General features: G+C 34.5%; 1 protein-coding gene and 1 long non-coding RNA gene across 4 annotated transcripts in view; one reads left to right on the top strand and one right to left on the bottom strand.

Moving 5' to 3' along the window:
- LOC145252718 (uncharacterized) overlaps positions 1–14025 on the bottom strand; it is a 178030-nt gene extending 164005 nt beyond the window's left edge. For both annotated transcript variants that reach the window (XR_013863653.1, XR_013863655.1), the window contains exon 1: positions 13952–14025. This is a non-coding gene — a long non-coding RNA (uncharacterized LOC145252718). The remainder of the gene's footprint in view (positions 1–13951) is intronic.
- LOC145252716 (uncharacterized) overlaps positions 11900–22692 on the top strand; it is a 61606-nt gene continuing 50813 nt past the window's right edge. Inside the window, exons 1-2 of one of the 2 annotated variants that reach the window (XM_080112554.1) lie at positions 11900–12090; positions 18802–19228. In XM_080112554.1, coding sequence (XP_079968680.1) covers positions 12081–12090; positions 18802–19228 — 437 coding nt within the window. In that variant the 5' untranslated portion in view covers positions 11900–12080. Of the gene's footprint in view, positions 12091–14088; positions 14430–18801; positions 19229–22692 lie in introns of those variants that run through there. The other variant, XM_080112555.1, reaches the window with a different exon arrangement.

Below are 22692 nucleotides of genomic sequence, written 5' to 3'. Positions count from 1 at the left end.
TATTAATGCTCAATTATAAAATTTGATCATTTTGTAGCTTACTCTTTAAATCAACCATTTTTGTCTTAAAACTTATTGATATATGAAAATTGACTGAATTTCACGAACTTAGTATAATTACATATAAATCTCTCTCTCTCTCTCACTCTCTCTCTCTAAACTCTGTGTACTGCTTTATTGCAGGTCAATATTTTTTTAATTTTGAAATTGCTATGAAACGCAGAGAAGTGAAATTTGGCACACTGGAAGAGCATAAAAAGGTGCCTTATTTACCTGGTTTTTGTGGAATTTGAACACATATTTTGAAAGTTATGTTAATTTTTCCATTTTCTTTTATTTCAAGTATGTATCACTTTATTACAAGTGTCTAAAAATGTATATTTTCGGTAATAAAACAATATTCTAACTTCCTATTTCTATTTATATGAAATAAAGAATATATTCAGTAACAATATTAACCAAAAACAAAAACGAATTTCACATTAATTTGTTTACGGAAATATTTATCAACATAACTGTCATGCATCAACATCACTTTGAGTAGCCTCTTGTTAACTGATGATGTCAACCAGCGGATTTGAGATGATGTGATGCTACTGGAAACTTCCAAAATCTTCCTCCAAAGTTCATCCTTCAACAAAAATTGAACACTTCCTTCATAAACTTTCATCTTTATTATTAACCAGAGCTGTTCAATTGGGTTTATACCTGGAAAACAAGGTGGCCATGTCATCAAATGTTCTTCACTAATGCCTAATAACTTAAGGTAGGATGTCATAGCCTTGGCTGAGTAGGATGGCGTATTGTCATGCATAAAAATCAATTTGCGGTGACGCCTCAATGGTGACAAATACTCATTTAAAAATATAAGACTGTCTTGTCAGTTTGACATCTTCTGGCATTAGAAATGGTCCAATTAGTTCATCACAGATTATTCCAGCCCAAAACATAACACCTCCACCTTCTTATTGGCGATGGAATCGATGAGAGGTAGGGAATCCAAGCTTCAGCCCACCCATCTGGTTCATCAAGGGTTGCTCATGGCCTCATCGGTGAAAAGAACATTTTCAAAGCTGGTTTTAATGTATTTCTGAGCCCAAGCCAAACATTTTTCCTTATGAGTTTGGTTTAAAACAGGTCTTGCTATTGACTTAATGCTTCTTACAATTTTTTAAAGACATTGTAGCGTGTCTTTCTGGACAAGGAAGGTATTCCAGCCCTGTCGAATATAGCAGCACTGCTGCTGCCCGGCTGCTTGATAAGTTGGTGGTGAATTTTTCTAATGTGACGAGCAGAAACTGACTTTCTTGTGTTTTTGCTCTTCTTTAGTTTGATATTTAGATTTTTAACAAATGAAGACAATGTTCTTCAATCTCTCTCAAACTTCTTGGTTGGATCTTCGAGAGATAAACCTTCCGCAAGACCTTTTCACTAGTTGTAAATCGACCTGTTCTAGGCATTCTGAGAGCCCTACAATAAAGTGATACACACTTAAAGTTACTAGAAAATAGAAAAATTAGCCTAATTTTTTAAATATTTGTTCAGATTAAATAATAAATGGGCGACTTTCTAAGAAAAACATCGGATCTCCGAGGCAGAGACGTTAACCTTAATATTGTTTAAAAACTCATCAACAAAACTACAGATAAACGATAAAAACTAAGCAGTAAATTGTCTATGGCATCATAGTATAATGGGTTAGGGCGCTGGACTGAAATACGTAAGGTCCGGGGTTCGAATCCTAACAAGTCAAGCTATGCTAAAGAGGAGTAGGGCTCTGAAACACGCGTGTCCGTAGATTACTGTTTTTAAAAAATAATAAATAAATATATATATATATATATATATATATATATATATATATATATATATATATATATATATATAGCATACCATAGGTGTAGTATTTTCCATGAAATGGGTGCTATGGATTTGTTTAAGGGAACTAAATCTTACTCTGTTTTTATTTAACTTATAAACGAGGCAGTGACAGAGCCGACTGATTCTACACTTCCTAAGGCCTCCAAACTCGGCCCTATGGCGCTTTGTGTCATATCCAAGACGATTGGCCGCGAAGAGCTTGAGTAGTTGATAGAATTGGGAAACAAAGTAGGCAGAAGAAAAAAGCTGGGAAAGATGGATTTCAAGGCGCTAGGATTGGGTTGAAGCGAATACCTCGCCCAAGGGTATTCAACTTAGTTTGGTGTCATGTCTGGAAATGGACGGCCTCCTATCTTTTGTGTTAGTGGAAGGAAGTTAGTAATTCAGCTCGTTCTACTAGCAATAAGTAAACACGCTCCTTCTCTCCACACACATGTACAAGAGAATGTTTTCAGTCAACACTGTCTACAAAAAAAAAAAAAAAAAAAAAAAGTAGCAGAAAGAAATTGCGACCTGTTATTTCGTTGATTCATGCATAGTAATCATTATGTTATTAAGTAGCTGCTTTTGAAAGAAAAGTTTCTTTTTTTTTTACCATGGCCGAAATACAGCAATGAATTACTTTTAGAGTTTTTTATGCCCAACCCAAATAAGCAAGAGAAGGGAAGGACTTAGTATGAAGTAGAGGAAGTAGAGAGGTGAAAGTGGGAGGAATTAAAAGTGGAAGAAAGAAGTGGGAGGAGGTTACATTATTTTATTTATTTATTTATTTAAGAAGAGGAGATGGGTGAACTTTTAATCGTTGTCTTCCATATCTGCAGACTTTACTCAGGTAGTCATAATTCTGTTGAACTTGGTTTAATATGCTTTCTTATTTTTTTTCCTTAATCTCCTGTACTAACATAGAAACAATTCTTTCTTGAATGAGAACTTATCTTAAACATGTCGATGAGTTTACCTATGTTGGCAGCAAAGTTGTAAAGTAAAATTGCACAGAGGATGAACTCCAGCTTTGAATTAGTAAGGCCTGGGATGGACAGGATGAAATCCATCGAAAAGTAAAATCTTCCTATCAAGATGAAACGTGATTTCTTTGAAGTCAATTTCACATCTTTTCTTGTATATGGAAGTAGCACTTGAACTTTCACCAAAAGACTGAAGAAAAAAACTTGACAGTGTGTACAGCAGAATGCTAAGAACTGCGCTTAACCTTTTCGGCAGACATCACTACTCAGAGGAGCAACTCTAAGGACATTTTACTCAGATTCTAGCCTTGATCAGAGAAAGAAGAACCAGATTTGCTGGTAATTGTTAGAGGATTAAGAATTTTTAGTTTGTGATGATTGACCATTTTAACCATTAAAAGACTGGCCTTCATGAAGGACAGATGCTTCTGTGGCCTGATGATCTTTTTAGATTAAAACAGTAATTTTTTGTAGCGACATATGATGATTTTGTTTACTTAAATTGAATAAAATAATTTTCTGCTCTTTTTATTGAGCACTATCCAACAACCTCGTTAAATTCAATAGCTTTTACTTGTGGATATCTTTACTTGGAATAAATATATACATATAGTAATTTTGGTTTGAATAAACTTATATATATATATATATATATATATATATATATATATATATATATATATATAAAATTTTAGTGATTCAATGAATTTAAAAAGTTTATGACGTGAAATGTTTAAGTTTCATATCAAAGATTTTTATTATTCTATGTAAAGCAGAGAATACATTAGAAATATTTTTTAACTCCTTATCCTATAGGGTTTCGATGTCTACTATCTCTTCAGAGGAGAAAATATTAGCAAATCGTATACACCCTATTTGCTAAAGTCAGTGAAACATGGAAAATCATTATTAAAAAAAATATTAGCAAATAGGGTGTATATCATTATAGTAATTTGCTATTTTCTCCTCTGAAGAGATGGTAGATATCGAAACCCTATAGGATGAGGAGTTAAAATATTTCTAATATATTCTTTGCCTTACATAGAACAATAAAAATCTTTGATATGAAACTCAAACATTTCACGTCATGATTTTTTTAAATTCATTTAATCGCTAAAATTTGATAGATTTGTTCTATCTTGTATATCGAACAATTTTTATTTAGATGGGATAATACTTATAGAATATTACTACCAGTAATATCTTGTAAATCTTATAATCACAGGTTTCCATACCAGCTGATTGTTGGATAATTTTATTCTGAAGTATATATATATATATATATATATATATATATATATATATATATATATACTAGCAGGGTGAGTCGATGTTGCCTGGGATTGAATAATGATCAACGAATGTTTCATACTCCTATATTTTTAATGTCATCAAAATCAATGAAATAACCCATTTTTTTCAATCAAATCGATTGATTGCTCTAATTGGGGACCCATCATGATGCACATGGAGGAAGCTTCACATGCGTCTTGCAGTAACTGAGTTCACAATACATTGTAGTCTACATTGCACTGTAGAGAACCTACTGTTGATTTTGTAAAATTATTTTTATATATAATAACTTGCATTAAAATTTAAAATGCAAAACTCAAGTATAATTATAAGAAACAATAAGAAAGAAATCATATTAAATCAAGTTCAACAGAATTGTGACTACCTGACTAGTCTGCAGATATGGAAGACAAAGATTAGAAGTCGATCCATCTTCTCTTCTTTAAACATAAATAAATAAATAAAATAATGCACTAATACCAATAATCGTAAGAACACTAGAACATGTCCAGTGCATAACATACAACTGAACAAAGAATTGCAGACCAAGCACGACTTATTCGCAGAAGAGGGTGGATTTCTAATCTAGAACTACTCGAAATACAACGAAGGATAAATGATGGAAAAGATATAAATGCGATCCTCACTGGAATCTTGCACATCCATGCATAGATGGCCAGCAAAATATAAACACAGTAAACAGATCGGCGAAACAACAGAACTACACGAGAACGAAGTAGTTGAAGTAAAAAGATAAAAACATGAGACAACTAATGAATGAAGAAAAAACAAAGCTCCCATCCAGGAGTAACAAGCTTCTATCATACATCCCAACAGATACAATTACAGTTTACACAATTTAATTTATGCAGGTGCGAAAACAGTAAGTATAAAGTTCAAAGTAGAAAAAAAAGTGGGGAAAGAAAATGGACTGACAAAACCTGGATGGGAATTGAGACGGGGAAACTCATATCAACGAACTTAAGAAAGAAGTTAAAGCGATAAACAAAAAGAAACTGATTGAAAATGAAAGGATGGAACAGTAGAAATGTGAATAGCAGGGAGAGACTTAACAAAAAAACATGAAGAATTAAACCAAAAAATAGAAGCAAAAGATGGATACTAATACAAGACGATACAAATACAAAACTGATCAGTGCAAACAAAACAGGACCTTTGAAAGCAATGAAGACCAGTTTTATCAAAATGTGAATGGAAGAAGAACGAGAACAGAAAAACTGGATCCGACAGAAACAAATCTCTACTAGAGCCAGATATGGGAAAAGCGATAGGATTATGATATTAGGTTGGTACAAAAATAATGTCGTTTTTTGACATCTAACTATATACACAAAAACGACATTATTTTTGCACCAACTTAACCGAAATGCCGAATGACGGAAACACATGAAAGAGGAGATGCAGCTAATCGAAGAAGGGAGAGAGAATGAAATCAGCAAGAAAAAATGGCAAAATGGAGGGCACCAGGTCATGACAGAATACATGCTTATTGGTTTAAAAGATTCACAACACTACGTGAAAGACTGAGTCAGAAACTGAAGAGATGTATCCAAGAAGCACAAGTATCAGAATAGATGACCAAAGGTAAAACCAGTTTGGTGCAAAAAGATGCAGAGAAAGAAACCACCCCCAGCAATTACAGGCCTTTTACATGTTTACCTATGATGTGGAAAATACTAACAGCACAGCTAAGGAACAAATTTATCAGTCCCTGCATAATCACAGACTACTTCCTGAGAAACAGAAAGGATGCCAAAAAGGAAAAAGAGGAACACATGACCTGTTATGCAAATGGATAAACCCATCGAAGCAAGACGACCGGATGTCATACTAGTTAACAAGAAGGAAAAGACCTATCGGATTGTAGATTTTGCTATCCCAGCAGATCACCGAGTGAAGATCAAGGAGACAGAGAAGCGGAGCAAAAACACTGAACTGGCCAGAGAGCTTAAAGGAATATGAAAGGTGAAAAAAGTTGGCATAACGCCACTAATAATAGGAACGCTAAGAACAATATCGAAAAACTTTAAAAAGAGAATGGGAGAGATTGGAATCAGAGGGATGGCTGATAAGATACAGCAGATAACAATAATGAAAACTGCTGAAATATTAAGGAAAACCCTTGAATGTGGAGATTAATGCAGATAAACTACAGACACAAACTGGACATGCAGAAAATGCTAGAGATGTAAAGCAGAAGCATCACATTGAATCAAAGCGAGGAGGGTCAAGGAGGATAGAAAGACCAAAGAGAGAAAGCACTAGCCAGACCTTTGCCAGACGAGTTCAAAGAGGACTGGGACCTGGGGTAGGCTTGTTGCCACCCAAATTCCAGTAAAGCCCAATGGTCACCTCCAACAAGAAATCAATGGTAAGCGGCTGCTATGATAACACAAACGATGAGCAATGGTTATCGAAAGACGTGGAGAGTACTGAAAATTTGGGGAGACTTGTTGTCATTCAGACTCCAGAGAATGCCACAAGTTGTTCTCAAAAAGATGATGATGACCTGTGTGGCTACTTCTAGTGAGTAATTAAACAACAAACAAACAAACAAACAAACAAACAAACAGTCGACGACAACAACAACACCAATAACAATGGCAATAATAATAATAATAATAATAATAATAATGATAATAATAATGATAATAATGATAATAATAATAATAATAATAGTAACAATAATAATAATAAGAAGAAGAAAAATAACAACAATAACAACAAGAATAATAATAATAATAATAATAATAATAATAATAATAATAATAATGATAATAATAATAATAATAATAACAATAATAATAATAATAACAATAACAATAATAATAATAATAGTAACAATAATAATAATAATAATAATAAGAAGAAGAAGAAGAAAAATAACAACAATAACAATAATAATAATAATAATAATAATAAAATAATAATAATAATAATATAAATAATAATAATAATAATAATAATAATAATAATAATAATAATAATAATAGAAAAAAGAAGATGTGTCATACTTATAACTCTTCTTAGATTTATTAGCGGTAACAAAGAAGTGATCTGTACCCCCCCCCCTCCAAAAAAAAAACAAACTCTTTGTTCTAACCCCAGAGACGCGTTCAAGCATGGGCCTTGATAAGTGGTGACTCTATTGTAAAAAAAAATTAATAACAAAGTAAAATCTAGATGAAACGTGATATCTTCGAATTCATTTTCATATTTTTTTCTTGTATGTGAAAGTGACACCCGAACTTTCACTAAAAGATTGGAGAATAAACTTGAGAGTTGCGTATACCAGAATGCTAAGAACTGCGCCTAACCTTTTCGGCAGACACCGTTACTCAGAAGAGTAACTCTAAGGACATTTTGCTCAGATTCTAGCCTTAATTAGAAAGGGAAGAACCAGATTTACTAGTAATTGTTAGAGGAATAAGGATTTTTAGTCTGTGTGATGTTTGGTTTTGAAGAAAGTCAGGATGAAGAACGTTAGTTGTATCTGGCCACATCGGACTAAAATAGATTATTGCACAAAAAATAAGGGTCGCTCATCTTCCATGAACAGCATCAAGCTTCTCTACTAAAATATGAATTAACTTTGTTCGAAAGGAACACTGTAATAAAGAAAGTTGCAAGGTTGACTTTTGTTACAAACAAAATGTGATGCACTGGAGTTCCATTTTTTTTAATTTGGCCGTCTCTGGCATGGGACGAGAATAGAATTGATCTTATTGGCATGAAATCTACTTGGGGATCGATTTGTATCTTCCCGCTAATGCGGTGGGCGGAAATCAGTAGGCTTCAAGTGCGCAAGTCAGTGGTGCACTAATCATCTGTATCAATATGTTGGCTAAATTACAGACGGACACAATGCAAGATATTACGTTTCTGAATTGTTTAGATGAGGATTGGTTATTGTATTATTTGGATTGTTGGGACTGCTGTTCTCATTTTGAGTGTCATTTTCATAACGTTTCCATTGATATAACCTCCCACCTTTTTTCAATTAAATTAAGAGTTCTGTTCGAAATTCTGTTCAGATTCCCAAGTTCGACAGAAAGATTCCCGAGTTCGACAAGATACACCTGAAAAAGGTCCGAGGTTACATTGACCGAAACATTGTGAAAATGACACTCAAGTTAAGATCAGTAGTCAGAAAAATTCAAATAATACGAATAACACAAGATATTGTGCATACGTAAAACCAAAAAAATAGATCTCTCATGTAACTCAATCTATGCCCCACCCTCCTGTAAAAACTTCATCACGAACACTCGTCTAGCTGCAACCACTATCAATAATTTCCCTTACTCCCTATCTGTGCTTAAAACTAAATGAAAATTCCATGCGCAAGGTTTCTTTATAAGAACTGTCTATCTGTGGAACACAATGCCACAAGGCTGCTTCCTAGCTGAATATAACATGGTCGTTTTCAAGTCAAATGTAAACAAGCTTTTGTTGAGCAATCCTCTTAAATAATCAAATTCTTACCAATTTCCACTATTAAGGATCATCACAATTTTGTCTCAATGGCTATCTGACACTCATTAACCCTTATCTTTAAGTTGGCTTTGGGCCTTAATAAGCGGCGACACTCTAATAAAAGCATATAGCATATGGATCTGTCATCCACTGGCCGTCTTTTGTTTCTGGATGCAGCAAACAAAGACATATTAGGCATGAAACTTCAGATCAATGGAATGAGAGTTGTAACGTTGATTTTTCACCATTTCTTAGAGTGTTTTGAGACAACCTTCCCGGACTTTGCATGCTGCTCTTAGTGTCGGAGATAAAAATGTGCAATTTTACAGGTTTAATGAACAGCTATAACCGATGCAGGTCAGATAACCTTGAGACACGACCTTTGTGAGTTCTCTGTGAGTTGGACTAACAAACATGCAAATAAACAAGTAGCCAGCTGTTCCAAAAATCAGGTTGACAAGAAAGTTCTTGCGGTTTTTAACTTTTAAATTCAGATGAACATATCTTGACGCAAAGAAAAATTAGCACTATCAAATTATCAAATAAGCACTATCAGAATCAACAGACTTTTGTCAACGCAAAACAAGTGTATTTATGCCAGTAACGTAAAAATCTGCATTCTTTTTTTTTTTTTTTTTTTTTTTTTTTTTACAAAGGCATCACCACATTATCAAGGCCCAGAGGCCACTAAAGGATAAGGGTTAAAGAGTGTACAGTAGAAATTGGTCAATATAGTAATCATTAGTAATGAAAATTTGGTAAATTTAATAACTTATATGGAACGGCTCATCAAGAACTTATTTACTTTAGACTTGAACACAACCATATTGTAGTCAGCCGGAAAGCAGGAAAACGGAAGACAATTCCACAGGCGTGCAGTTCTAAGAAAGAAGCTTTGTTCATGGAATCTACGTTTAGGTTTAGGCACAGATAAAGAGTGGGGGAAATTATTGATAGTGTTTACAGCTAGACGAGTGTTTCTTGTGAAAGTTTGGCGAGGGGGGACCATAGATTGAAGCTCAGTTGAACACTTTCCATGAAAATAACGATACATCAGAGACAAACTCGCAACATCTCTTCTGTGAGATAGGGGTTGCAAGGAGGAGAAAAGGACATCTCCTACGAGGCTACGAAGTCTATTTTGAACTCTATCAAGGCAGGACAAGTCCTTTCTAGCAGCTCCTGCCCAGATGTGGCAACAGTATTCCATCCTTGGACGTACCTGGCTCTTATATAGGTAGAGAATAGCATCAGCAGTGAGATATCTACTGGATCGATAGAAAGATCCCACCATTTTTCCAGCGGCCTTGGCAACAGATTTGATATATGTGTTCCATTTAAGATCAGGAGTAATGGTCAAGCCCAGAAGCTTGTCAAAACTTGAGGCCTCCTGAAGACGAGAGCCATTCATTTCAATTGATGACAAATGTGGATTAGAATGTTGATGATGTAAAGAGAGAAGCTTGGTTTTAGATGGATTAAAAGTAACTAGCCACTCCTTTCCCCATTGTACTACGTGCTCAAGATCAGAAGAGAGAGAATTGGAGAGAACTTGGTCGTTTACTGTCTTAGATGTGCTACCATAAATGGTAGTGTCGTCAGCATAAATGTCTACAAATGATGTAAGGATATGATTTGGAAGATCATTAATGTAGATCAGGAAAAGAGTTGGGCCCAGGATGGATCCCTGAGGGACACCGGCATTAATACTGTGAGCTTCTGATTTTTGCCCCTCAACTACTACTCTTATGAACCTATCAGAAAGAAATGATTTAATAATTGAGAAGACTTTTCCAGCTATACCATAGCTAGCGATCTTATGAAGTAAACCTTTATGCCATACCCTATCAAAGGCTTTAGATATGTCAAGAGCAATTGCCCTAGAAAGATTGCCACCGTCGAGAGATTTGCTAATCCTATGCGATATAACTGTAAGGACATCTGCTGTAGATCTAGCAGAACGGAAACCATATTGAGTGTCACTAAGAAGGTTATTTTTGTTGAGATGTTTGATTACTTCTGTATTTAACACAGATTCTAGCAACTTACTCATGACGCACAGGAGACTTATTGGCCTGTACTGATATTGCTTAGGTTTTTGATGTATTTCTTACACAGAAAGTTGTCAAGATGCTTGAAAAAGTGGTAGTCGAAGTTGAAAGGTCTGGAGAGTATGGCGGATGAGGCAATTCGTTCAAATTCTGCAGAGTTGGTTTAGCAACATGCGGTCAGGCATTGTGACGGAGGAAAATTTGGCCTTTTCTGTTGATTAATGTTGGTTGTTGTTGTTGTCGAAGTTTCCGATGCATTTCATTCATTTGTTGACAGTACCTCCCTTGTTTTGCTTGCATTCAAAAAACTGTAATGAATGAGACCAGTTGCAAACCACTAAACAATCAGCATGACCTTATTTGGGCGCAACCCTGGCTTTAGGATGTGTACTGGAGCTTCGTCATCATCTAAACACTGAGCTGAGTTCGTTGTAAAGAACCCACTTTTCATTGCAAGTCACAACTGAGAAACAGGTTGTTCTTGTTGCGTAAAAAAGGAAGACGACACTTGATAACGGTTATCGGTCAATTTGTTAGACTCCCATTTATCAAGTTTTTGTTTTTCCAATCTCCCTCAGGTGGTTGGAAATTGTCGTATACGTTACGTCTAATTCAGAAGCAAGTTCTCAAACAGTTGTGCATGGATTGGTTTCGACTGAGGCTTTTAATTGATCGTTATCAACATCCAATGACCAACCACTACGCTCATCATCTTCAAGGCTCTCGTTGCCACCCCGAAATTTCTTAAACTACCATTGTGCTGTGAGGTCAGTAGTGGTTCCTGGGCCAAACACTTCATTGATATCGTGAGCTGTTTCAGCAGGTTTTCAGCCCAGCTTGAATTGAAGTAAGAAAATTTTGCGAATTTGCTTTTTTTCCATCTTGTATTCAACGTTCTGAAAAGAAGACTTACTTGTTTTAAACCGATTGTAATTTAAATGATTAGATAGAGCGAAAAATGCTCTTTAAAATGATATATAAAACAAAGATATAACGAAAACGTATTTGAAAATACATCATTTCAAATCAAAATTAAAAATTCCGCAAGAACTTGCTTCTCAATTGATACCATTCATCCTTTATGACGTCACACTGTTTTTGACAAATACTGTGCATTCTTTATGAAGTCACACTGCTTTGAGCAAATTACCATTCATCCTTTATGATGTAAGCAATTTTTAAATAAGTATATATATATTTCTTTCTGGATTTCGTGATAAGTGACGTCGTTAGGTAGGTGAAGACGCATTTTTATTGTGAATTTCGACGATCGCTATTTAAAAAAATACATATATAAAAAGTTTGTTCTTAGTTTTATATCTTTTAGTTTATTTTTTCTTTTTGTTATATAAAGGCAATCCCTAAATCTGTTTTACAGTTTATTAAAAACGCAATGGATAAAGGTAAGTCTAATTTTTATGTCATTCTATAATAATATTAAATAAAAGATGAGAAATAAAAGTTATATATTACAATAGAAAAATGCGAGCATGAAAATTAATATGGTTAAGCTTAAACATGGAAAAGTAAAGGACTTGTTGTTAAAACTGGAAAAGAAAAAGACAAGATATTCTAGGCAAAAATATAATAAATTCATAACTTAAAATATTGCAGCATTAAGGATTGATTATATAATGTTAAATTGAATTAAAAAAATTTTTTAATGTTGCAATATTTTAAGTTATGAATTTGCTATATTTTTTACTAGAATATCTTGTCCTTTTCTTTTACTTTTCCATGTTTAAGCTTAGCCATATTACTTTTCATGCTCTCATTTTTCTATTGTAATTCATGATTTTCTAGGCTTCCAATCAATTAACTTGTTCTTTGTTTAATTCAGTCTTATTTTTTTTGTCCCCATAAACATAACATACACATATGTAATAACAATGTACAGCACTGGTCTGCTTCAATAAAATACCACCAATTATCTCCCTTTCATTCTTTCATTCTGTCTATTTCACTTGTTACTTCTCTTTTCGCGGCAGCAGTGAATTAGTAGCAACACTAGTCGCTGAAGTGACGTGGTTGCTATGGAAAACAGTCATAAAAAACGTCGCTCGCCTTCTTACGCTTTTTTTATGATTTTGAACACCACTAAATTCATAATTTTTGTTTTACTGAACGAAAATTGCAAAAACAATTTTTCAAAATATATCTGAGAAGGTGATCTATAAACTGTAATAATTGTTTGAAATTTGGTCGAAAAATGAGTGAGCGATGAAGCTTTAAAGCAGTTCTAAATGAATAAAACTGTCACTTAACCATATATTCAAACATGGTAGTGTTTGAATGATAACTTTATTATATCATCAGAACAATAAAGAAAAGTTAAGGGAAAATTAAGAAATTCCCTTAACTTTTCTTTATTGTTCTGATGATATAATAAATTTATATATAATTTGTATTCCTCATCTTTCATTTAATACTATTGTTGTCTGCTCCCCTCAATTGTGTTGAGCTTTTCTTATCTTGATAAGTTTTGCCTTGTTAAATGTTTACTCTTTGATAACATAATTATTTTATTTCATTTTATCTATATCGGTGTTTATGGAGAATTGTCCTTCAAGTATTTGCTGAAATTTCTGAGTCTTGACGTACATAAATACTCAGACTCTTGAGAACAATCATGCAGTATAGTTAAGAGCAATGACATTGAAAAAATAAAACAAAATACACAACAGATAACTTTTACCAAACGCAAAAAATAAATAAATAATAATTTTCTACTGGCCTGAATAGTTTTAAAGTTCTGAAAGCGTTTGTAATTGTTTTATTTCAATGCAAAATTTCGTCGATACCTGCCTTTTTAACGAATAACAATCCGACATAGCTGCCACATTTAAAAAAAAAAAAAATTTCTTTCAGCTTCTATATCTTAATGGTCGAGAAAACAAAAAATTTAAAAATATATACATCTGTCACCAAAAGTATCAAAATCTATTTTTGGACCGAGCTCTATATTATTAACTTATTGAAACTGTTTAAAAATTTTATTTTATTTATTTTTTTTTTTTTTTGGTTACAATCCAGCATGATTGCGCAAACCTTTTATAGTACTTTTGAACTTTTATGGCTGGAGTAATTTTGTTCTGGTTAAATCACAGATATAATAATTTTAATCAATGCGCTCTGTTACGCCAACTGAAGTCGCTTCAACATTTAAAAAAAAAAAAGTGACGACTTTATAGATTTTCGGGTATGCTGAAAATGGATATTGCAGGGAAAATTAGCACAGACAAATAGTTTTTGAGATATAAATACCTGTATTAGGCAATGCAATTTCTAATAGTTTGAATTGGCCGTCATCTTTGTTGTTTCAATGACATAGTTCAGTGAGCATGCGCAGGCGAACTGTGAAGTTAGTCTACGTTTTATTCAACGTCATTTCTAGCTAATTTCATCAAAAATATTACTTCCAAGAATTCAAATTCAAGAAAATTTGGTCAATGTGTACTGGTTTTCCAACCTGCTTATTCCGGAAGCCATTCTTAACATGGGGAGGTTGAAAATAAGAAAATGCATTTCGGAATAAACATCCCAACCTCCCCATGTTAAGAACGGCTTTCGTAATAAACAACCCCAATCTCCCAATGTTAAGAACGGCTTTTGGAATAAACACCTCTAACCTCCCAATGTTAAGAACGGCTTTCAGAATTGTGCTGAAAAAAATGAGGATTTGCCACTTTCATATGCCGCCCGTTCAAACATGGCCGCCAGTCGTTTACATTTCAAAATACAGGTATTTATATCTCGAAAACTATTTGTCTGCGCTAATTTTCCCTGCGATATTCCTTTTCAGGATACCTGAAAACCATAAAAATCGTCGATTTATCGAAAAATGTTGAGGCGTCTTCAGTTGGCGTAACAGAGCACATTAACCATAATTTTTTTTTGTACTTATGCAGAATACAAACCGTGCTGAAATAATATTATTATTTAGAAATCCATTCTTAACATGGGAAGAAGGTGATGATGGCGGTGGTGGGGAATAGGGCTTTTTATTTTCAACTCTTCTGAATTTTCACTTAATTTAATAAACAAAAGATACTGTAAAAATTGAATTTCAGTTGGAAATCCTTTCTCAAAAATGACACGGCTCGTATTCTGTATATATTCCAATTTTTTTTTTTTTTTTTTTTTTTTTGAGGGGAGAGAGATGGTGGGGTGATAGTGGTCTTTTTTCTTGATGTTGATGCAATCTGAGCATATGATTGGCTTGGGGTTAGGATCATTACTACGGTTCCTGTGCTTTGGGAAGAGAGGCCGAGCCTGTGCCAGTTGGCACAGTTTAATATTCAAATTTAAAATCGTTAAATACAATTTAGGCGCGCAGTGCAATTGATTATTTCGGCGCGTTAAAAAAATGAAAAATGACACCCACGCAAATTCCGGCGTGACCTTTATATACCAAAGGTGCGGACCTAGTTGAAAGCACCCCATGTGATGTCTTCCGTCCAATGGAATTCCTTCTAGGACATATTTTAAAACTGATTTTCTAGAGCTCGTTTGGAGTCGATCAAATCAAATATAAACATGCACAAACACAAAATCTATCTCTTTAGTCTCTTAGCCTTTCGAGCATTCTTTCGTCTCTTTAAACTCTTCCGACTCATTCAACGCTTTCTCATTAGGACTTGCCACGCGTGCAAACATCAATTATTTCATTTCCACTGCTCCGCGCATTAATACTCTCTTTTAACAGACGAACATTAATATTGTCTCTCTGTTACATATTTGAATATTCAAAGAACACAAAAAAGAGACTCTCTATCTTTCATATGAACTAAAAAAAAAAAAAGAACTCTGAAATATTGAGAACTATGTTTTGCTTGTTATTGTTTGTTATTTCTATTCCGGAAATAAACCTCCGTTTGTGTTGCACATAAGATTTCTTATTTTCATTTTTATTATTTGTGGAGGAAGTCAGTTCCCAAAAAAAGGCCAGGCGACCCCCACAAGTTGGTGACCCGACGCAGAAATCATATGCACAACGGAATCTTATAAGCTATTAAACAACCATGACTCAGCGGCAAAAGCGACAATTTTTTTTCGACCACAGTTTCAAGCTCCGCGTCATCGGAAAAAGTCAGTTGACAGTTTAAAGGCTTTGAAATCACTTTCGAGCGAAGAAAACAAACATGGAACCTTCCTGTGTTAAAAAACCTCTGGCAACGTTAACGGTAAATATACCAGCATTTAATCCTACTAACATAAAGACCTGGTTTATCCAAATCCAGGCCCTTTTCGACGCAAAGCGGATAACGTCTCAACGAACCAAATACTGTTACTTGGTGGAAAAACTCCCGGCAGACGTCGTCGAAGAGGTGGCGGATTTATTGGAGAATGTGCCAGAAGACAACCCATATGACGAACTTAAGGAGGCCATCTTACGACGGACAGGCTTTTCAAACGAAACAAGGTTACGCAATCTTTTCACCCAAGTAGAATTGGGAGATCGCACTCCGTCACAACTTTTGCGATACATGCGTACATTGCTAGGGGACAACAAAATGTAATGAGAAGTCTGTGGCTGGATAAACTTCCAGACACAACAGTACAAATTCTAGCACCCATAACGGAAGAGACAAATATTGAAAAACTCGCCGATATGGCAGATCGAATCCATGAAAATCTGAGGCACCGCAAAGTAAACTCAGCACAAGCACAGCAGAAACAGACGTGCGACGACGATACATCGGGACTAAAAATGACGGTCGAAAATCTCATTCGACAAGTGCAGGAATTAATGCAAATAAACCATCGTTACTCATTTAATAAACGATCGAACTACCGAAAACGAAGTCTTAGTAGAGGTCGAAGCAACACACGGGAACGAGCGAACGAAATCTGTTTTTACCACAAAAAATTCGGCACACAAGCTCGGCGTTGCACTTATCCTTGTTCTTTTAAAAACAAGAATCAGGGAAACGATTATTCCGGCCAGTAAAGACGACGACTGTCTCTGGATTTTCCACTAAAGGTCGTCTATCTTTTATTCGTGATAATAATCATGGATATAACTTCTTAATAGACACTGGAGCTGAAATCAGCGTGATACCACCTCTACGTAAACAAAAAGCTATTCCACAGCCTTACCACCTCCAAGCAGCTAATGACACACAAATACCGACATACGGTGAAAAATATTTAGACGTCAATCTTCCGTGGATTTTTACCATAGCCAACGTGACGACACCAATATTAGGAGCAGATTTCCTAGTACGGTTTAATCTATCGGTAGACATGACTAGTCGCACACTGACTGATAACCTAACAAAAATCGTAATTAAAGGTATTATCACCACAAGATACCAGTCTACTGGGATTAGTTCTGCCTTACCTAAAGAGACGTACATTCGTCGGCTGTTTCAAAAATACCCACAACTTACTCAGCCATTCAAAGTCACGGATAATATTAAACATAATGCAAAGCATTATATTAAAACGAATAGACAACCCGTCTACGCCACCCCAGACGTCTGAAGCCGGATAAGTACAAGATCGCAAAAGACGAATTTCAACGCATGTTGCAACAAAAGTGCGTGGTCATCTCCTCTACACATGGTACAGAAAGCAGACGCGACAACATGGCGTCCATGCGGCGATTTCAGGAGATTAAATGCACAAACTGTACCGGATAGATACCCTATCCCACACATTCACGATTTTGCAATCGGACTGCAAAATGCCACGGTATTTTCCAAACTGGATTTAGTAAAAGCGTATTACCAAATACCGGTGGCGGATGAAGATATCCACAAAACAGCACTGACCACACCATTTGGACTTTACGAATTTGTCAGAATGCCATTCGGACTTAGGAACGCTTGTCAAACCTTCCAAAGGTTAATAGACGAGGTTTTTAGGGACCTTCCATTCGTATTCGCTTACGTGGACGATGTCCTAATTGCTAGTAGAAACCTCGACGAACATAAACAACACTTGGAACAAATTTTTCAAAAGCTGTCCCATTACGGTTTAAAAATAAACTTGGACAAATGTATTTTCAGTCAGCAAGAAGTAAACTTCCTTGGACATTCAATTGATAAGGATGGTATATCACCATTACCCGAAAAAGTAAGCGCCATTACGGATTTTCCACAGCCTACGTCTGTTAGACAAGTTCATCGCTTCATTAGGACTTGCCACGCGTGCAAACATCAATTATTTCATTTCCACTGCTCCGCGCATTAATACTCTCTTTTAACAGACGAACATTAATATTGTCTCTGTTACATATTTGAAAATTCAAAGAACACAAAAAAAAGAGACTCTCCATCTTTCATATGAACTCAAAAAAAAAAAAAAAGAACTCTGAAATATTGAGAACTATGTTTTGCTTGTTATTGTTTGTTATTTCTATTCCGGAAATAAACCTCCGTTTGTGTTGCACATAAGATTTCTTATTTTCATTTTTATTATTTGTGGAGGAAGTCAGTTCCCCAAAAAAGGCCAGGCGACCCCCACAAGCCTATAAATGAGGACGGAGGCCGATAAATTAGCGTTAGAGATATTTAATAAAAAGAAAAAAAAAGAAACGAACGCACACTTTATTTTTTATTTTTTGTTAGATTGTTATCCAGAATTAAATCTAATTAAAAAAAAAGTACACAAAAATCTGTATGATGTACATACTTACGAAAATGTCATATTCCGAAAATTGATCAAGTAGTGTTTTTTAGACAGAAAATCATTTTTTTAGCGATTTTAATAGTAAATCGTAGCCATTACGAGGCTAATTTTGATCTCGGTGGTTCGAATCGAGTTGTCTCCCTTGATTTATTAAAGATGACAAATCGAGACACACGGCATCTTTGCTTCATAAAATTTGATTTGAAAAAAAAAATTTGATTTGGAAAAAATAATAATAAAAACTACTTGATCAATTTATGTGAATTTTGGAATGTGACATCAGTGTTCCGTGACGGATTCGTTTTCTTTCTTTTTTTTTTTTTTTTTTTTTTGCTTTTTATTAGGTTGGACTCTGAACAGTAACCGTCTATTTATTTATTTTACTTTTTTTTAATCTAAAGCTGTATGTTTATTTACCCGTGTTTAATGTTTGACTGTCATCTAAATAACCATACTCTTTTCTTATTGTGTTTTTGAAGTCGAGCAAACAATTCGTACGGCCTTTGACCAGAGGGTTTCCCTTGTGTTGAAAAAATGTGCGGAAAGTTTAGACGAAACGAAGATTAGCCAAGAGAGACTGGCACATCGATCATTGCAAGAGCGTTTACAGATGAAACAGAAGGAAGAGACGACGAGCGGCGATTATGAGAGACACCAACCGCCCGAGCCCGACGACATCTCAATCGGACAGGAGATGAGAGAACGTCTCGATTTTAAAGAGGACGAATCTTTTAGTGGGGATCACAAGACTCAAGGAAGCGGGCGTTGTGACTATACGACCGATCACGTAGGAAGAGAAACATTTGAACCAGTTAAGTCCAGTCAGACCCCGAAGAAAAACAAATTGACGGATAGAAGTCCTAAAAAGTCGGGAGAAGGCGCAGATTTCTTTATCAGCGACCTCAGGTAAGAGACAAATTGAATTGAATTGACAGATTTGATGCTTGCTAACATTGGTGATCTACATTTAAACTAATGCATTTCAGGTGAAAACATCATTTCATACTTACGAGTCATGTCGAAATTAGTATAAATTCCAAAAATTACGAAAAATGATTCAGTAGAAAAAAAAATTACAAGTAAAAATAGAATTTATTGAATTATCGAGTTTTATCGTATGTTTTAATGCGGAACACTGTTCCGCCGGAACAGTAATGCGACTACTTCAGTATGACAAATTGACTTATCTCCTTTGGCAAATCAAGGGTCTGTCGTTTTTAAGCCAACACATTTTAGAATGTAATTATGGCTGTTTTTTTTTTTTTTTTTTTTTTTTTTTGTTAAAATTACATCCAACATATCTTCTACGAGATCATTTTTCATATTTGGGGGGGGGGATTAATACTTATTTCACCATGACGTGTAAGTACGTAATAATATTTTTAGCTGAAATGCGTTGGTTTAAAATATCACCAATGTAAGCACCACAGATGATTTTTAATTGATAAATAATTTTCTGTACTTGTCCAACATTCCCCCCTATAATATTTAAAAAAAAAAAAATCCGTATGATGTACGTATCCGTGATAGAACAAAAGTATCGTATTCCAAAACTTACGTAAATTGATCAAGTAGTTTTATTTTTATGTAAGAAACTCAAATTTTATGGCTTAACGAGGAGCGACTAACTCAACATAATTTAAACTTACGATTTTTTTTCCTATTAATGCCTATAAATTCCTATTAAGCAGTTTAAAATTATTTTATTTACTTGATCAATTTACGTGATTTTTAGATACGATATTGTCTTTACGTCAGGAGTACATCATACAGATTTTTTTTCCTTTTTTTTTAGGTGGGAGTATGTATAAGCATTCAAACATAATTTACATGGATTATGTAAATTTCTTCATGTACTGACTGGCTTATTGTATTATTTTCCATTTGATTATTGGCGAGCAAAACATTTTCTTTGAGTTCCAGTAACCGATCACATTTTTTGCTTTTATGGTAGTAATATCTAGTTTTAAAATAAAGAGAAGTCATACTCATGTTGGTTTTATATGTCGGGCCTTTCAGCTCGTGTGGTAATAAAACTTCTCAAATGCATTTGTGATATCAGATTGTGTAAGGTGTTAACTTTGGTCAAAAGTCGCCTGTTCCTTCTTTCATCGGATTATTTCAAAGAGATTTCGATACAAAACCTATCTAAGAACACTGCCAGGCACATAAAGTACCTTCGCGTGAAATTTAATAAAAATCGACCGAGCCGTTTTTGAGTCCACAGGGAACGAACTCTCACACACAAATATATATATATATATATATATATATATATATATATATATATATATATATATTTGCAGTAAGTGAATGTTGTAAGTGCAACTCTTGCTTAAGGTGTTTAAAATTTTTAACTACTTCCAAAAGTTATATAAATCCAACTATGAACTTTTAAGCAAATAGGTTATATCAAAGTTGACACTTATATTATTGCACAAAAAATTGAAATAAGTACAAAGAATCACGATGGTTAACATTTGTTTAGTATCACAAACACACTTTTATCAAAGATATAGCAAAAATACCGCGCTTTGCGCGGGACTTTGCTGTCCGCCCAGGTACCCTTTTCGCAGGCACCCTTGCAGTAAGTGGATGTATCTGAAAAGGAGAAAGTATTATCTTAAATCTTTCCCAAAGAATTATATGCATCTCAAGAAAAGAGGATCCTTAATAATTCATTAATTGTTTTTGACAACATTATTTTGGAAGGTCAACATTAAGAGATACAGTACAATAAATTTGGGCCTATGTCAGGGATCAGACTAAATTTCATCAAGATTGGTTGAAGGGATGATCTGATTAAAATTCACAAAGAAGTTGGCCGGCACTAGATAGTGGTAAACTCCAACTTGATGTACACCATACCTAGGTGGGGGAGTTTATGAACAGTCGCATGAAATATGACATTAACCTTTGACCTTGACCTTGAAAAATGGTATGCACCATCCCTAGGTCGGAGACCATCATCATGCCAAGTTTGATCATGATGGGACCAATGGTGTGTGCTGTAGGAGAGTGTATATACATAGGCTATGATCTTGACCTTTGACATTAATCTTGGAAAATGGTGTGCATCAGCCCTAGGTAGGGGACCATCATCATGCCAGGTTTGGCTAAGATCAGTCCAGTGGCGTGGGATGTAGGATGTGAAAAGGAAGCGGAAGACCGGAGGCTTGACGTTTCGCCCGAATTATGCGGGTTTTTCCAAGAGGTGTAGTCATTGACGAGAGAGTTGATGTTTTTAATTTTATATATAATGGGGGAGTTTATGCAAATAAAACTATTATACAAATATATATATATATATATATATATATATATATATATATATATATATATATATATATATATTAACCAGTGTCTAGATTATTTTCGTGCGATATTATTTTAGATAAGTGGAAAGAAATGTTAAAAAATCCTTTTCTCTGTTTGATAGTGTTAGTAGGGTTAGAGGTAAGAGCAGATTCAAACAGACGGCGTGTTGACCTACTATGTATATGCTTTAGGGGACGTCGCATTTTCGAAATCGAAATGATGGTCATTTTCCATTATGTGACCGAAAAGAGAATTAAGTGTATTGTTATTCTTTATGTCTCTGTTGTGTTCATATAATCTTTTAGCAAGGTTTTGCGTCGTCTCTCCTAGGTATATCTTGCCACAATCAAGGCACGGTATGGTATGAATTCCGGCTTGTGTTAATGGTTTATTATTGTTAGTTTTAGATTTCCGAGCTAAATCTTTTATCGTTAGGGAGGTTTTCTGTACTATTTGAAAGCCGATTTTGTTCAGGTTTTTATGTGTTATTATTTTTATCGTAAGTGGGAACAATTATTCTTCTATTTTGTGTTAGGTTTTTTGGGTGTGATTTTGATCTCGGTTTTGATAGATTTTTAAGGCCCTTTTTTAGAGTTAAGTAGGAAGTATTGGGGATATTGTAAGTTCTTGAATGTAGTTTCTATATATTCAAATTCATCGTTTAGATATTCTTTGCTACATATTCTCATAGCTCTTAGATAAAATCCAATTATAATGCCTTTTTTACGTTGTCGTTGTGTTGCGAGTAAAAATGTGCATAAACATTCTTATTAGTTGTTTTACGATGAACTTTGAATTTTAGTTGATTATTATTATAATTATTATTAATTGTATGTCAAGGAAAGATATGGAATTATTATTTTCAGTTTCGTAAGTGTAATTGATGGTAAGTTCTATTTTATTAAGTTTGTTAATGACATTATCAATATTCGACGATTTGGGGAGAAAGAGTAGAATGTCATCTATGTACCTGTAATACGATGCACCCTTAGGTAATTTATATTTTAAGGGACAGCTTTCAGTAAACTCTAGAAACAGGCACGCCAGGACCC

Source organism: Euprymna scolopes, chromosome 29, assembly GCF_053919585.1.
Source record: "Euprymna scolopes isolate OS-2025 chromosome 29, ASM5391958v1, whole genome shotgun sequence".
Lineage (NCBI taxonomy): Eukaryota > Metazoa > Mollusca > Cephalopoda > Sepiida > Sepiolidae > Euprymna > Euprymna scolopes.
The sequence above is the reverse complement of the archived record's forward strand: the minus strand, read 5'-3'. Positions and strand labels throughout refer to the sequence as shown.